An 18142-nucleotide genomic window follows, 5' to 3' on the forward strand; every position below is an offset into this window, starting at 1 on the left:
TTTACTGTGGAAGCATTGTTTTTTTTTAATCCAAAACTACACAAGGGGCATCATGGTTGTGGCTCTTACCTTGCCTTGGTACCTCATACTGTGCGGTAGTTGCTTGAAGAAGGATGAAGTGTAGGTTCCCCCCCTGGGCTGCAGCTCCTCCTCTCGTGTCAGGCAGACCCCTTAACGGCAACCTTTCATTCAACGTTGCCCGAGGGCGACAGAGCAAGACAGCTTCTCTCTCCTATTTCACCTTCTCTCAGCCTTTCTCCACGTCCTGCTTGGCAATCCCCTGCATGTAAGGATACAAAAACACTCCTCTTGTTTAAAAATCTTGGATTCGCCTTCCCCTTTAAGGGCTCAAATATATGTCTGCCTCTCCAAAGCCCCTTCAGCCTCTCTCTAAACTGAGCTGCATGAAACAAGGGCAGGAACTCCACGAACACGTCACAAGTAGCTTGAAAAAAAAGAAAAAAAACATGGGAAAGTATGCTGCCGTGGATAATGCAAACGCTGTGCCAAAGAAACAGAGTGGAAAATGTTGCGAGCAGCTCCAAATGAGAGAGTAACAAAACATTGAAAAAACTTAGAAGATCCTAAAACATTCTTTCCCTCCCAGTTTAGTTTGCTCCCTCCCTTTTCTCCCACAAGCTGAGACAGATTCAAATAGGATGTGGCTTATAGGCTCCTTCCAGTACTTTAGGTAGGATGTAAGCTTCCTACAGATTTCTGTTACTAATTGATCACAATAAAACCTTTTATAATTTTTAATGCCTTCACTTTGAAAAACACGACCAGAGTAACACCTATTCCTGTGCTTTTTTGTTTTATTTTGCCTTTTTATTTATTTTACAGCATTTTTGTTATGTCACTATATGCATGCAAGTGATGAGAACAAGGAAACGTGTGATGATGACCATAGCATCACAATTTACTGCAACGTAGGAGGGTACAAGCAACAATAAATCCACATTAATAACACTCGAACAATAGATAGATAGATAGATAGATATTTTACTCTTTCACTTTGCATGTTCTCCCTGTGCTTGTATGGCTTTTCTCCGGATACATCCAGAAAAAATGCATGTTAGGCTCATAGAGTTGTCTCATGGGAGTGAGTGAGTGTCGGAGGCGCTTTAGTGGCGCCCTCTGCAAGACCCTCGTCATGCTTTGTGCTTGTGTTGATCCCACTGTGAGTGGGATAGTGGTTTGAGCTGGTGACCTTCGTGTTCTTTTGTGCTGTGTTAGTGTTTACAGTGCTGCTTTTAGAAAATACACTTAAAAAAAAAAAATCACATTGTAGTGAAGTGAATTATATAGCGCTTTTCTCGAGTGACTCAAAGCGCTATTATATAGTGAACCCCATTATCTAAGTTACATTTAAACCAGTCTGGGTGGCACTGGGAGCAGGTGGGTGAAGTGTCTTACCCAAGGACACAACGGCAGTGATTAGGATGACGGAAGCGGGGATCGAACCTGGAACCCTCAAGTTGCTGGCACGGCCGCTGTACCAACCAAACCAGGACGCCCCTAAATATTTTTCCCTAAATTAAGTACTGAATTAAAGACGACCTAGGATGATTTTACTCTACATTTAAAACACTTTTTTGTGGTCTAAACAATCCATCCATTTTCTACCGCTTGTTCCTTTCGGTGTCGCGGGGGGGTTGGAGCCTATCTCAGCTGCAATCAGGCGGAAGGCGGGGTACACCCTGGACAAGTCTCCAACTCATCGCAGGGCCAACACAGATAGACAGACAACATTCACACTCACATTCACACACTGGGGTCAATTTGAGTGTTGCCAATCAACCTATCCCCAGGTGCATGTCTTTGGAGGTGGGAGGAAGCCGGAGTACCCGGAGGGAACCCACGCAGTCACAGGGAGAACATGCAAACTCCAAACGGAGAGACCCCGAGCCCGGGGATTGAACCCAGGACCTTCATATTGTGAGGCACATGCACTAACCGCTGTACACCGTGCTGCTCGGTCTAAATAATAAGAATTGAATATGCTTTTGTGTAAAATTTGCTTAGATTTTGCTCCAAAGTCACTTTTAGAACCAGTTTTTTAGTCTGTTTGCAAGATGTTAGATTCTGGAGGCGATCCCAGATTGCAAATAAAACCACGCCCCACCCTCTCCAAAAGTATTATAATTTATTTTTTGAAAAGGTGCACTGTTTGAGTATATATCTTGAAGTCTTTGCTGTTATTTTTTTTCCAAACACGGCCGAAAATAAACTTAATAAACATTATATCGATTCACCCGATCACAACATTAGGTACAACTGCACACTCCCTGATCGATTCAGGCTTTAAGCAGCAGTTATGTTACGGCATGTAACAGTGATATTATGCCCATGCCAAGGTTAAATGGAAATAATACTAGAGATTATAGGACCCACTTTTTGTTAAACTGTTAATCTAAGTAATGACGTTATATACATTTAATACGAAAAATTAATAATTAAAAACTAAAGTCACGCCCCCTGGCTTTCGATGTGTATGTCCTGCTTTCTGACATCAGGCTATGTTTAGACGGATCAATCTATTACAGATGATCATGTATTTTACAGACAGTCTGATACTAACAGTATAATTTGTCAGATGTCAGTTGTTTTGAAAATGTATGAAAGATGTCTCTGTGTCATATATATAATTAATATACCGGTAATTAATTTGACAGGTCTTCGAAAGATTTACAAATAATCCATATATTTACTATATTTAATTTAACAGGAAAGTTATTGCAGCTATAGTCACTGTGTGTTTTAAATGTAGACTTGAAGGGGGTCTCCTGTCCCTAGTTAGGGTTTAAGTGGTTTTAACAGGAAGGTGGGGGTGCCCCTCCCTCCCTGTTTTATAACATTTTCAGTGGATTGAGATAACGATGACCTGTTATCAAAGCTCTACAATGGGGGTTGTGGGGGTCTTCACCCCCTTGTCTGTTGCAGTTTAAAACCAATGTTGACAGCTGTTGATTGAGATAAACAATGAAAGGTTTGTAGCCCATGGAGGGGTTACCCATATAACAGCATCAATGCAACCTTCAGTCGTCACAGGACCAAGAGTTGTAACTCCGGCAGCAACTGTAAGTTTGAGAGCATTATAAATGACAAAATATATATTTATGATAGAGTTAATATATGTTTAATCCAGTTAATGAAATAAAATGTTGTTATTTCCCTTGATCATTGAATACAGCCACGCTCTTTATCATTGGACGAATACTGAGACAGTGGATTACAACATCACGGCATTTTGTCAGATTTTAACTGCACCAGGACCCAACCTCAGTCATCCCCTCGGTGACAGTGCAGTTTGAGAGCATTGTATTTAACACAATGTATGTTTAATATTATTTCTTTAATTAAATCAAATTTGCTCTGTCATAGGAATCAGAATAGTTACATCCTTCATGATTGAATGTAAGCACGCTCCCCATCGTTGGATGATGCTGAGACAGCTGATTATACAATGGCATCTCAACAATTCGTCAGTTTCTACCTAATCCTAACACTGTCCACTTTTTTCAAGAAAATGTTGTAACAATATCTGTTTTATAATGCTCTATTTAATCTTACTATATCTTAGTCAAACTAAGAAAGTTAAAAATAAATCTTTCTTTGTTTCTAAAATATATATTTATTTTAAATACCACCAACATATAGTGTATACATTTTTTGACCAACATCAAAATGAACTATGCAACAATAGTTTTAACAACACTACAAATTATACTCCAGTCATGTCGTTGATGGAATGGTTTAATTTAGTTATTTTAGCCACATCATGCAGTTAAAAAATATGAACAATTCATATGAATGGTAAATGTTTAGAGCTAATAATGCTAAAGTTTTTAAAATCTTCCCATGTTTCTTTAAAACGTTAAATTTATACTTTTTATCATTGTAAGATTTTCAGGAAAATATATTTAGTTTATTTTCCATATTACAAGAGTTTTGATAAATGCTTTGTGTAAAAACAGTTAATGTTTAATCCACTTTTTTTTTAAATATTTAACACAATGTTTTTGATTGCCTGTCACTACATTGTAGTAATATTAATAGTTTTCTTCTTTTTGTACTGTTCACATGTTTAACATACATATCGTGAATTAAAGTTGCAATATAAGTGTATTTTTGATCAATTTCAGGGATTTTTTAGAAGAAACAATTAGAAGCTTTATTGTCATTGTACAACAATACAACGCAATTGAATTAAATGAAAAGCTGCAAGTCAACACTGCTTCTTGGTTTTACAATGTTTACGTGTAGTGTGACTTTGTTAGTGCTTTTAGACTTCCAACCATTCCCATGCTTTTATCATTGCTTTTTCCGAAACCTAACCTTGTTTGCGTGTATGTGTTCTACACAGGCAGATAATAGTTTCTGTTGTGTTAGTATTTTAAAAAGGTTATTTTTCAAAACAGACGGCGGGAATAAAATAATCTTTCCTTAAAGTCCCTTTAAGTCTTATTTATGTCTTATATGTATTACAGAATTTTCAACTATTATGCTGTGGCGAACGATAAAAGATAGTCACCAAACTGGACTTGTTTATCTCAAGTTAAGCGGCAAGTACAATACAACTATTTGTGTTTTTCATTTTCAACTCCTGCCTCATTCATAAAACTTCTCCATAATAGTGGGCCTCTGATGTGAGCGATTTCAAAAGACAACGGCGGGATTAACACTGCAGGACTCGATGGTACGCGGCGTGCCATTTCATGCTAACAATATTTCTAATGTCACGCATTGCTAAGTGGAGACAAACACCAACATCAATAACATAGCGCTACATGACATTGGTGAGCCGAAGACGTGAGCAATGTGGGATTACAAAACACGCAATGAATGACGCGGCTAATGTTGGTGGCTAACTTCGCTGCAACTCTCAAGTTGACCAAGTTCTAACAGAGAAATTACCCAGGATGTGACGAGGCATTTTTACGTAGTGACCGTGATGCTTTGAGAATTCTATGGTATCAGCAGGTCGAACACACTCAAGGCTACTATACTGAGTAAAACGAGTGTAAAGGTGACAAACATTTAGAAGGTGGTAATGAGGTTTTTTTTGCACTAAGGGCCTGATTTATGAAAGGTTTGCTCGTCCTATTATACGTGCAAACGTGATAGCACACGCAAAATGGGTCTACTAAACGTGTGCAAAGTAGATTGCGTCTGTTAGGTGAGCAGGATGAGCAAGCGTGCGATCCATTTTGCGTCTCTTTCTTCATTAATATGCAAAATTATATGCTGAGTAAAAAACAACCAGGTGAAGATGAAGATGCAAATATATTGTACAGCACGCGCAATGTGATTCATCAACACTCATCAGTGTTTTGCGAGCACTATTTAGCTTTTTAATTAGCATCTCTGAAAAGTAAGTGCAAACTGACACAGTGACACACACAGCTGTGAGGTCGGTGCTTGAGCTGCAAAAATAGATGAGAAACAAAGAAGAGAAGGTGTGTGTGTGTGTGTGTGTGTGTGTGTGTGTGTGTGTGTGTGTGTGTGTGTGTGTGTGTGTGTGTGTGTGTGTGTGTGTGTGTGTGTGTGTGTGTTTGTGTGAACCTATTTGCATGGTCTGTCAGAAATGAAAATTATTAGACATAGAGCAGTGGTTCTTAACCTGGGTTCGATCGAACCCTAGGGGTTCGGTGAGTCGGCCTCAGGGGTTCGGCGGCGCCTTCGCCGCGGAGGTCAAGACACACCCGACTCATCGTGTAAATAAAAACGTCTCCCTATCTGCGTATTATGGATACCCCCAAACAATGTTCCCTCTAATTTTCCATAGGCAAGGCAACTGTATTTGTATAGCACTTTTCATACACAAGGCAGACTCAAAGTGCTTCACAGCACAACATGTGGTACAACAAAGTGAAATGAAAGAAAATAAAAGCAAAATTAAAATGCAGACAATAAAAAATAAAAACAGTGCAGACGTTAAAAGTTAAAAGATAAAAAGATTTAGCTGAAAGCTAAGGTGAACATAAAAGTTTTCAGTCTAGTTTTAAAAGTAGTCAGAGTTGGGGAAAGTCTGACATCTTCAGGAAGTTTATTCCAGCTATTTGTTGCATAGTGACTGAATGATGCTCTCCCTTGATTTGAGTTTACTCTGGGAACTGCTAACAGATTGGTCTCAGAAGATCTTAGTGATCTAGAGGGCTTATATAGTGGGAGCATATCGGTGATATACTTCAGCCCTAGACCATGTAGTGATTTATATGTGAGCAGGAGGATTTTGAAATCAATTCTCTGATGTACAGGAAGCCAATGTAAGGATTTAAGAATTGGTGTAATGTGCTCACATTGTTTGGTCTTTGTTAGAACTCTAGCAGAGGGTTCTGAACAAGCTGTAGCTGCCTGACAGTTTTTTTGGGAAGACCTGCAAGGAGACCATTACAATAGTCTAGCCTACTGGTAATAAAGGGTGAGCAAACACAAAAACTCCTTGAGCATTCAGTGGAGCACATGTGAGTGACGTCAGACGTGCACATGCACTGTGGCCACACCAGCAGCACACCTGTCCCAAACCTGACTAAATAACAAGTTCAATGTTTTACTCTTATAATCAAATGACAGCAGTCATTTCAATGAGATTATTTTCTAAAATAAGTGTTTTGGCCCACTTACAATGACAATAACAAAAAATATTGTTTTTCATGAGCTGTGTGATAGTATTGTATGTCTGGGTGGAAAACGAAGAAAAGGAACAGACTGCCTGAGATAAAAAGGAGAGGGGCACTTGCCAAGGTGAAGCCACGCATATCTGAACTGGTCTCTCAAAGGCAACAGTAGAAGTCACACTGATTTGCAGTTGTGTCATTTGTTGTGAGTTCATGCACTGTGTTGGTTTTGTTCTTTGAACAAGCTGCACGGTTCATTTTGTTCACCAGTAAAAAAACAGATAACTGTCTTGAATTTGAAAAAAACTAAAATTTTTTATTTTTCACGAAAGAAGGGTTCGGTGAATGCGCATATGAAACTGGTGGGGTTCGGTACCTCCAATAAGGTTAAGAACCACTGACATAGAGGCAGGCACGTGCACACATAGGGCCCTATGGGTGCTTGAGCCCCTGCCCTTTTTTGCCTCGTCTTAAAAAGTGCCCTCTGCCTGTGTGTGTTTTTTTTTCTTTCCTTTAAATAACATTAATAAATTCCTGTCAGGGATGTAAAAAAAACAGCGTTACAAAAACTCCACGTTTTCTTGTAATACCGGGTTGTTTGAGCCTGCCGCTTCTGCCAGAGAGAGAGAGAGAGGGCGAGTGAGTGAGTAAGTGAGAGGAGAGAGAGCCAATTGCGCCCCTCAGGAGACGTCACGTGACAGTGGATCAAATTGAACCTGTGAGTTATGGTCTAGTCGCCGTTCACCTATTCAGCATCTAATATGGGTCATATTTCAGAAAAAGGCTGTATTATTATTCTATAATTCAATGTGTCAGTTTCTGTTTTTGCCGGACGTCGGGGCACGGCGCATCAATTGAGCACGGCACATCAATTCCGCACAGAGAAGAGCGGATCGTTTCTAACAAAGACAAGTCATTATTTCGTCTAGATTTTCCAGAACAAATTTTTTTTTTTTAATTCAAAATACTTTGAAATAAGATTTACATTTGATTCTACAGATTTTCTAGATTTGCCAGAATAATTTTTTTGAATTTTAATCATAATAAGTTTGAAGAAATATTTCACAAATATTCTTCGTCGAAAAAACAAAAGCTAAAATGAAGAATTAAATTAAAAATGTATTTATTATTCTTTACAATAAAAAAAAAAAAAATTTACTTGAACATTGATTTAAATTGTCAGCAAAGAAGAGGAAGGAATTTAAAAGGTAAAAAGGTATATGTGTTTAAAAATCCTAAAATCATTTTTAAGGTTGTAGTTTTTCTCTAAAATTGTCTTTCTGAAAGTTATAAGAAGCAAAGTAAAAAAATAAATGAATTTATTTAAACAAGTGAAGACCAAGTCTTTAAAATATTTTCTTGGATTTGCAAATTCTATTTGAGTTTTGTCTCTCTTAGAATTAAAAATGTCGAGCAAAGCGAGACCAGCTTGCTAGTAAATAAATACAATTTAAAAAATAGAGACAGCTTACTGGTAAGTGCTGATATTTGAGCTATTTTTAGAACAGGCCAGCGGGCGACTCATCTGGTCCTTACGGGCAACCTGGTGCCTGCGGGCACAGCGTTGGTGACCCCTGCTGTAGAGCAAGGGTGCAAAACTCATTATAGCTCAGGCTACACAGAAGAAATTTTATTCCCAAGTGGGCCAGACTGGTAAAATCATGGCATGATAACTTAAAAATAAAAACAACTTCATATTGTTTTCTTTTTTTTTAAATAGAACAAGCAAAATCAGAAAATATACAAATGATAATGTTTTTTTACACTTACATGTTGAGGTTAATAGTATTCCATCTTCATTTGTCGTATTTTAAACGTTCTGAATAAATTATGCGATAATGTTTACCAGTCAATTAGGTGGAATTGAGTTTGGCAGAGTTTTAAAATGCTCTGATGGAGTTAAATTTTAATCTATCAGAAAATAGAATGATAATATCAAAATCAAATTACAGCATTTCAGCATATTTTTGTGCGCCTAGATAATGTGGCCCCAGTCCTCTATCTTAACAGGGCGCATAGCTGCGCCCCCTCTGAAGTCATGCACGCTCTAGCAATTGCTATTGTGACATCCAGTGCACACATTTAGATCAGCAGCTTCTTTCATTCAAAAATGTAAGCTTATTTCTATACATAGCAAACTCATCTCGCGGGCCGGATAAAACCTGTTCACGCTCAAGATCCGGCCCGCGGGCCATACGTTTAACACCTCTGCTGTAAAGGGAGCCCATATGACACACGTATTATGACCTAAAGAGCGCAGAGCTATATCCAATCAACACCTTATCCTTGCGACGCCCTCTTGGCAAGTACCTTTGTGGCCCATAGCTAAAATTAATGAATTGTCAATATGTGTCATGTGATAACGAAGTCATCTGGGGTTGGGGCTGCATAGGCTCCACCTCACTCGTCACCCTAATTAGAACAAGCGGTAAAGAAAAAGCAGAGCAGCATTCATCAATTTACTTATTTCCTGTAAGAATATTTTTTTCTACTGAGCAATGAAAACATTACAAGTGCATATGCTGTGCATACATCCTCGAAACTGTTAATCAAAGTGCAGCGTAAAAGATATGTTTGAATCAGTCATTTTATTACATGGTCCTACTAGCCTTACTTGTTTCAGCCACTCTCAATTTTCCATTCAATAGAAACTCATACAATGAGACAATAGTTGATAATTTGTTTTCATAGAGGGTAAAAAAGTGATTGGTATTGTTTTGTCTTCCTATCAAAGCCATGCAGTCCCCTGAGGAACATTTCTGGATAGGCGATTATGTGAGCTATGATTTAGGCCCAAATGTACGCAGCAAACATTGTGTTCACATTCCTTTGCATAATAGGTGTTCCTGTTGACACATTTAAATAAACTAATGTGAGTTCAGAAGATGATGCATTGTCTGAGACAATGACAATACAAAACAATACAATACAGCCACACCATTTAAGATGATTGCCTCTATGCATACTGTTTAGAAATGAACTAACATTTTGGAAAAATAATGCCTATTAAGCCTCACCAAACTTTGAAGCTTGAATCGCTGAACTCAACAAAACAAGCAAGATCTAAGGCTCCTGCCCAAGAGTTCCATTCAGCACTTCTTGGTTTGCTTTTTTTTTTTATTTTTTATTTTTTTACCGGTACTTTCGGCAACATTTTCTGAAATAAATACCTGACTGAATAAGAGGTGCTAAGACAAGAAATAATGTGAGAGGAGAGAAAAAAATATACATTGGATCTTTGCATATTTATGATTTAGCCCTTGCAAATTAACTACTTGTGTTATGTTTCTGTAGGTCTGGAACCCCAGAATGCAGAGACGGCAGACATAACGCAGGAAAAAATGGATTTACTGACAAAAACCAGGACGTGCTACAAGGAAGCGCAGGAAGCACAAAACACAAAGTAACACGTTGATTTATAACGCAAAAGGATTCAGCCACATCGAGAGCATACTGATTTTCAACCAAGGACAGGTGTGTCCTGATTGACAGGGGAGGTAGCGGGCACTCATACAACGGGTGAATTAAAACAGTAAGTGGAAAACAAAAATTAGAGCGCTTGACAGGAAATAATACAACAACTCAGGAAACTAACAATAAAGTCCAAACCGTCACGTGAGATCATGACAAATTTTTGGTCGAAAAATATTTACCGTATTTTTCGGATTATAAATCGCAGTTTTTTTCATAGTTTGGCCGTGGGTGCGACATATACTCCGGAGTGATTTATGTGTGAAATTATTAACACATTACCGTAAAATATCAAATAATATTATTTATCTCATTCGCGTAAGAGACGAAGCAAATGTCCGCAATCGTCACATATGCTACTACCGTAGCTATTAAAATGGATCACATCAACATTGCCGTAACTTATAAAAACTGAGAAGGACTGAACTAAAATGGCACCAAAAAGGAAATCATATACTGCAGATTACAAGCTGGACGTAGTGAAATATGCAGCAGAGAACGGCGATCGAGCAGCAGAAAGAATGGACGCTAGCGGCGCATACCAGGAGCGACAACGAGGAATAAGATTTCATCGGATTTAGCAGTCGGGAGTGACAGATTGTTTGGTAAACGTATAGCATGTTCTATATGTTATAGTTATTTGAATGACTCTTGCCATGATGTGTTGCGTTAACATACCAGGCACGTTCTCAGTTGGTTATTTATGCCTCATATAACGTACACTTATTCAGCCTGTTGTTCACTATTCTTTATTTATTTTAAATTGCCTTTCAAATGTCTATTCTTGGTGTTGGGTTTTATCAAATAAATTTCCCCCAAAAATGCGACTTGTGCTCGAGTGCGACGTATATATGTTTTTTTCCTTCTTTATTATGCATTTTCGGCCGGTGCGACGTATACTCAGAGCGACTTATAATCCGAAAAATACGGTATACATTTTCTTAACCTGTATTTTGTAAAATCCAAAAATAGTGTTTCCATGGAAAACACATCTGATTCCTTCTAATTCTGTCATTTATTGAACAAATACATAATAAGAAAATGCATAACAATACAGCATACAGTCCAGTATACATAACGACGTGACATCAGTGCAAGATGGCAGCGCCCTTTGTTGCGTGGCTACTGCAGTACTAGCCTGAACAGTTAAGACGGAGAAGAATTGTAAAATGTTACTTAAATTTTCTTTACAGATAACAAATTATTTCTACATTTAGTGTTGTGCGATAAAGACGATATATCCGATATAAATGATATTAATCTGGCTGGCGAAAGAGCTTTTATTACTATCATTAAATCATGAAAATACATGTTGATGACACAATGTAGCTCTGTCCCACAAATGTGAACGTGTCCTCAATGCAATGGAGCACTCTTGTTAGAGGCTAATGTCCCTCCACAGTGCAAAGCCAATTGTAAGTCAGCAATCCATTACAGAAAATAAACTATGTTTCCTACAAGTATCATTATCACTGGAAAATGAGGAATAGCTAAGCATGCAAGCTAGAGATCTTGAATATAAACGATACCAAGTGTATGGATTGATACTGCAGTGGTTGGATTGATATTTTTTATTCTCAAAAAATCTTTTGTCATTTGGTATTTTTTATTTCATTGTTTACAAACTCAGAAAATAATTTCCTGGAAACAAGAAGCCTTACAGGGCAAAAAAAAAAAGAATTCAAATCAGAGCCAATAATGAAAAAATGATGTATTAAATATTTTAATTGATATTGTTGCACTGCCATCCTGTGTTTTGGTCTGATTATAATTGTGATGAAAAAATGTATAATTTAATGTTAGAACCATGTTACAACAGGCAGCTAACCAAAAAGTGACAGTAAATTACTAAGTAGATAAACAAAAGTTTTGAGAAATTAATACAACCGGAAATGAGGAAATATGTTACTGCATTCATCAGCAGCTAAATGAGGAGCCCTTGTAACCCGTTTAAAAATGGTTCTAATATACAAATAATTTATTGTGATATATACTGTTATCGCAGGAGACTGCAATATTTATCACAATACAGATTTGAGGCGATATCGCCTATCCCAAGCTACAGTTTTGACAGAGAAGAATCTTTTTTATATCCATCATGTCTTATTAGAAACTTAGTTCTGTATCTGAACAATAGTTCTGTATTTTAAATTGTTGTCGTCATTGTGCACATTTAAGAGTTCCAAGTGCTCAGACGGATTTTCCAGCACAAGGATGACAATCTCACTGTGGGCCTTCATAAATCACAGCAACATGTGTGTCCACTTACATGTTAAAGACATAAATGTGCTCCTTTATATCGCTACAGCACAAAACATATCATATCTGCAAGTTGCATCATTCAGTGTTGTTTTCCATATCGAACGCAAAAAGAATGCGCTCCTATTTCTGTCCAGCACATCCTGTAAGAGCAATTTCCTTCCTTGTTCAAGATTTTCCTTCCTTAACCTTAACTACTCCTTCTTAAACGCCACTATAATGTGTGGGCATGTGATGTCTAAAAAGAAAAAACTATTTTTGCATGATTCTTTAAAAAAAAAACTTGGGAGGACTCAATCTCAAATTGAGTTAATCATAGATTTTGCAAATAAACATGTCTGTGTGACTTTAATTTCCGCACAATTGTATCAGAATCCTTAAAGTAATTCTCAACATGTGACGTGTTATTGAAGGAAACCAGAAATCCAAGCATAATCGTGTTGTAAACTGTCAGCTAGGTGGTTTTGTCTTATTTTAGTCTCCAAAGTTTGTATGACTCACCATATAATATATCATGCAGGGATGACTTTTTAAGGCGGGGTGGAAAATGGAGGGATTCCTACCTCTTTTTGTAGTTGTCAAACTATCCCCGTCTTTCTTCCTGTCCCTTCAGCCTATCGTGTTGCAGACTATACGCTTCAATGTGCAGCTATTATTGAGCCTCCACCACCGAGCATTATGGCCCTGATGGACAAACCGCTAGCAGCCTATTGTGCATCTGTGCTCAGCAAACCATCTGCTGTCACTTTCACCCCGTCTTCACCTTTGCCCGGCTCTCATCGCCCCAGATCCCTGTTACAGGCACAAAGCCCTCTTGGTTAATAGATACAGGCGCACAACAAATAAACTATGTATGAGGTGTGGATTAGAATGTTACGTTTTAATGTGGAAAGAAGAGACAAAAACATTAATTGAAGTTTCAGTTCTGTCTTGACCACTAAGGCAAACATTGACTTAAATTAAGTGGAGGGTAATGGCTCCGCCTAGTGGAGGTAATATCGGTTACAGCAGTCTCAAAGGTTGTACAAGTTGGGGGTCTAATCAATAACACGGCAAAAAATCTACTGTTTTTTTGTATTTCAAACCGTCATCGCTGATCAAAAGACTTTAATCTATTGTGAGAATATTATAGCAAATGTACACTAAAAGTCACTTAAATTCACACATTTGTCTTGAACTTTATTGGACTTAATTTGAAGAACACACATATAAAACCCATGGCAAAAATTATGGAAACACCAGTCTTGGAGGATGTTCAATTAGTTTTTTTTAAATATTAGGGGGGGAAAAAGGTAACAGACATGACAGAAAACTATAGTAATTTTCAAATGGCAACTTTCTGACTTTAAGAAACACAAACATAAATCAAGAATATAAATTGTGGTAGTCAGTAACAATTTCATTTTTATATTAAGCAGAGTGAAAATAGTTATGGAATCACTCAATTCTGAGGGAAAATAAAAAATCATGAAAAACAAACAAACAATCAAACAAACAAACAAACACACACACTTGGCTTTTACAGTATGTAAGCTTGTAGTCTCTGAGACATGGACTTAACCAGTGACAAACATTACCCTTTGTCAATCTTTCTCCAACTTTGTTTGATTGCTTTGCAGGTTGGAGATTTTTCAAGGACCTTTTTCTTCAATTTATACCACAGATCTTCAATTGGACTGAGATCCGGACTATTTGCAGGCCATGACGTGCCTTTTACATGTTTACACTTAGGACCTGATTTACTAAGATCCAAATACCATGTGCTAAATCTAAAGAAATGGTATTTACTATTAGTGGGCGTGTTGCGTGCGATTCAAAAAATGCTGGGAGACACCAAAACGCATCAATTGAATTTGTTGTAATCAGCCTCTTAAGTCACCCAGCATGCAGTAAAACATTGTTAAGGATGTTGCTGAATAGACGATATGTCTAATATTTTTCATTTCTTACCGACCATGCAAATATGTTGAAACACACACACATTCTCTGTTCCTCGTCTGTCTTTGCAGCACGAGCACCTATCCTGCAGCCGTGTGTGTGATTGTGTCATATTGAACACACATACTTTTCAGTGGTGCTAAATAAAACGCTAAATAGTGCTCGCAAAACGGTGACGAGTGTTGATAAATCACATTGTGCAGGCTAAATAATTATATATGCATTTTCTCCTCCGAGCATTGTAGCTGTTTTGATGATAAGCATATATTTTGCATATTAATGAAGACAGAAACAAAATGGATTGTGCACCGTATTCTGCTCACCTAAGAGACGCAATCCACTTTGCACATGTTTAGTAGATAAGCTTTGTGTGTGCTATCAGGTTTGCACATGTTTTTTATCACGCGCAAACCTTTATATAATCAGGCCCTTGCTGTGTAATAATAACTTTGGTAACATTCTGTCATTTAAAGTTTGTTCACCTTCTGTGTTTTATTGTCACCTTCTAATTATAAATAAAATAATACAAAAAGTTTATGGTTCAGGTTTATTTCGAACATGCATACAGTTACAAAAGGATACATCACAATTTCAAGTTTCTATTTTCAACATGTTTGAAAAGGAGTAGAAAGAAGCAGAGTGCAGCATTAATGTTAATTACGAAGCAGACGTCTGCTCAAATAGTGCAGTGAACAGTAAATTGAACAGATATAAAAAAAAAACCTGTAATAGACATTATGAACTTTTTTTTTTTACCCTTGGCGAACTCGTACTAGCCCACCTGCTACCTGTTGGCGACCCCTTAACTTGTTTTACTTGAATGTTATTACATTTTACACTTTGGTAATTTTGCTGCTATCTGAGATACAAAAAAATAAAACATGTATACTTTCTAAGGGTATCCAAAAAAATTCTCATTTGTAATGATTCATAATTGATTTAAAAAAAATCTAAAATCTTTTTTTTTTTTATCTGTCCTATCCAGCCATTCAGGCAAATCGGATTGTTGATGTACAAAACCCAAAACCAGTGAAGTTGGCACGTTGTGTAATTCGTAAATAAAAACAGAATACAATGATTTGCAAATCTTTTTCAACCTATATTCAATTGAATAGACTACAAAGACCAGATACTTAACGCTCGAACTGGAAAACATTATTATTTTTTGCCAATACTAGCTCATTTGGAATTTAATGCCTGCAACATGTTTCAAAAAAGCTGGCACAAATGGCAAAAAAGACTGAGAAAGTTGAGGAATGTTCATCAAACACTTATTTGGAACATCCCACAGGCGAACAGGCTAATTGGGAAGAGGTGGGTGTCATGATTGGGTATAAAAGCAGCTTCAATGAAATGCTCAGTCATTCACAAACAAGAATGGGGTGAGGGTCACCACTTTGTCAACAAATGCGTGAGCAAATTGTCAAACAGTTTAAGAACAACATTTCTCAACGAGCTATTGCAAGGAATTTAGGGATTTCACCATCTAAGGTCCGTAATATCATCAAAAGGATCAGAGAATCTGGAGAAATCACTGCACGTAAGCGATGATATTACGGACCGCGATCCCTCAGGCGGTACTGCATCATTGTGTAAAGGATATCACTACATGGTCTCAGGAACACTTCAGAAAACCACTGTCAGTAATTACAGTTTGTCGCTACACCTGTGCGTGCAAGTTGAAACTCTACTATGTAAAGCGAAAGCCATTTATCAACAACACCCAGAAACGCTGCCGGCTCCGCTGGGCCCGAGCTCATCTAAGATGGACTGATGCAAAGTGGAAAAGTGTTCTGTGGTCTGACGAGTCCACATTTCAAATTGTTTTTGGAAACTGTGGACGTCGTGTCCTCCGGAACAAAGAGGAAAAGAACCATCCGGATTGTTATAGGCGCAAAGTTCAAAAGCCAGCATCTGTGGTAACTTACACATCTGTGAAGGAACCATTAATGCTGAAATGTACATACAGGTTTTGGAGCAACATATGCTTATTTCAGCAAGACAATGCCAAGCCACGTGTTACAACAGCGTGGCATCATAGTAAAAGAGTGCTAGTACTAGACTGGCCTGCCTGTAGTCCAGACCTGTCTCCCATTGAAAATGTGTGGAGCAATATGAAGCCTAAAATACCACAAGCATGACAAGATGATATTCGCAAATCTTCCTTGCTTTCCTCACCCAACCATAAACTGAGTGTTAAACACTAAACAGACAACCTTTATAGCGTTCAATGTCAGTTGCTGTATAAACTTGGAGAAAATATCAGACATAAGAAGCTGACCTAAAATCCATCCATCCATTTTCTACCGCTTAATCCCTTCGGGGTCGCGGGGGGCGCTGGAGCCTATCTCAGCTACAATCGGGCGGAAGGCGGCGTACACCCTGGACAAGTCGCCACCTCATCACAGGACCAACACAGATAGACAAATGATTGGAATAAATAATATAATTAATATAAGAGAATTGTTTTTTTTATAGTTCTACTGCTGTGAGTACACTGCTAGCACAGATAAATTAGCTTGTGTTTACTGTATGTAATAGTATAATTTCACTAGTAAACATCTCAAAATTGAGCTTCTTCGGCAATTGGTGCTACTTTATCCACATAACACTCGTTTGTGGGGGTTAATATGATCCTTGTATAGTTGGGCAAGTGTTTGTAGCGTTTCTGCATCTTTTGACGCAGACTTATCCCAGATGTTTTACTTTTACGTTATCATTCCATTCACTTTCACCACCATTTTTAAGAACACTTCTCTCTTCGATGGCTCCACATCTGGGTCCTAGACACTTAATACGTTTTCATCCACTGGCTTCAAACATGCATTAAATTGATCGTTCTGGAGCCACAAATCGTTGAACTTGCACTTACCTATCTTATCCAAGTAATTCGGCTTTGCTGTGGGCTTTCCTTTAGTTTTCTCTGCTGCTATGCTAAGCTGTAACAACACACTAGGAGGTGGCACAGCTGACCGGGCAGCACAGGTCTACTTTAGTTCCATTTTGTAGTTATGTTACAGCGTCCTCAAAAATCTAAAGATTTAAAAGCAAGACTGAAGTAATGTTAATAGATTTTTAACACCTTTAAAATCGTACTTAAGACCTTTTATGAAATCTTAGGAGAATTTTAGACCTGTTAAGGGCTTAAATTCTAATTGTTGTATTTAAGACTTTTTAAGAGCCCATGGATACCCTGTTACATTATATTTTGAATAGATAGTACATAAGTTTTCGTATGTGTACAGTACGGACAATATTAGTTTTTATGTAGGTCCAATAAGTACATCAAGTGGATGTATTAATCTTGTGAAAAAATAAACATGTTAATCATATTTCAAATACAAAGATGTGAGAATACATACTCTTTATCCAGTATTCCTCCTCAGCAGCAGTCTGGTTCTATTCACTGACAGCAGAAAGTGAGTCAACTTGGACGTACTTTACATTCCATTCCCAGATGTTTCTTCACCTGGCAGCCCACACGCTCTGAAGCTGCAGAATACAAAAATATAAAATGAATGCACAATAGAGTTACCCTTTAAACAAAACCTGCAACGTTTAAACCTACATTGCAAAGCAAATAGATACTTTTAGGTGGCTAATAGGTTAAAAAGAGTACAAGAGGGGGCGGCAACACTGCAAGCAGTAATCTGAGCTGCTGATGATGACACCATGCATCATAGTTATACATCTGAATGTGTTAAATCTATATCAGAAAATACAATTGTACTTTAATGCGTTTATGTGTAACAGCTGCATTTTTGCACATGATGCCTGCCAGTGTACAACTAGAATGGCCCAATAGTTGCAATTGTTAGGAATGGAATTTATTGTACAGTATTTAAAAACCTGAT

At 37.7% G+C, this 18142-nt stretch overlaps 1 protein-coding gene across 6 annotated transcripts in view; it reads right to left on the bottom strand.

Moving 5' to 3' along the window:
* Window positions 1–17775, bottom strand: part of LOC133607502 (unconventional myosin-Ic-like) — a 62196-nt gene extending 44421 nt beyond the window's left edge. For 4 of the 6 annotated variants that reach the window (XM_061962189.2, XM_061962186.2, XM_061962185.2 and 1 more), the window contains exon 1: window positions 70–547. In XM_061962189.2, the coding sequence (XP_061818173.1) occupies window positions 70–87 (18 nt within the window). In that variant the 5' untranslated portion in view covers window positions 88–547. Of the gene's footprint in view, window positions 1–69; window positions 548–12913; window positions 13026–17650 lie in introns of those variants that run through there. The other 2 variants (XM_072913813.1, XM_072913814.1) reach the window with 2 other exon arrangements.
* Window positions 17776–18142: the final 367 nt, after the last annotated feature.

The sequence above is a fragment of the Nerophis lumbriciformis genome, linkage group LG09 (assembly GCF_033978685.3).
Source record: "Nerophis lumbriciformis linkage group LG09, RoL_Nlum_v2.1, whole genome shotgun sequence".
In the NCBI taxonomy this organism is placed as follows: Eukaryota; Metazoa; Chordata; class Actinopteri; order Syngnathiformes; family Syngnathidae; genus Nerophis; species Nerophis lumbriciformis.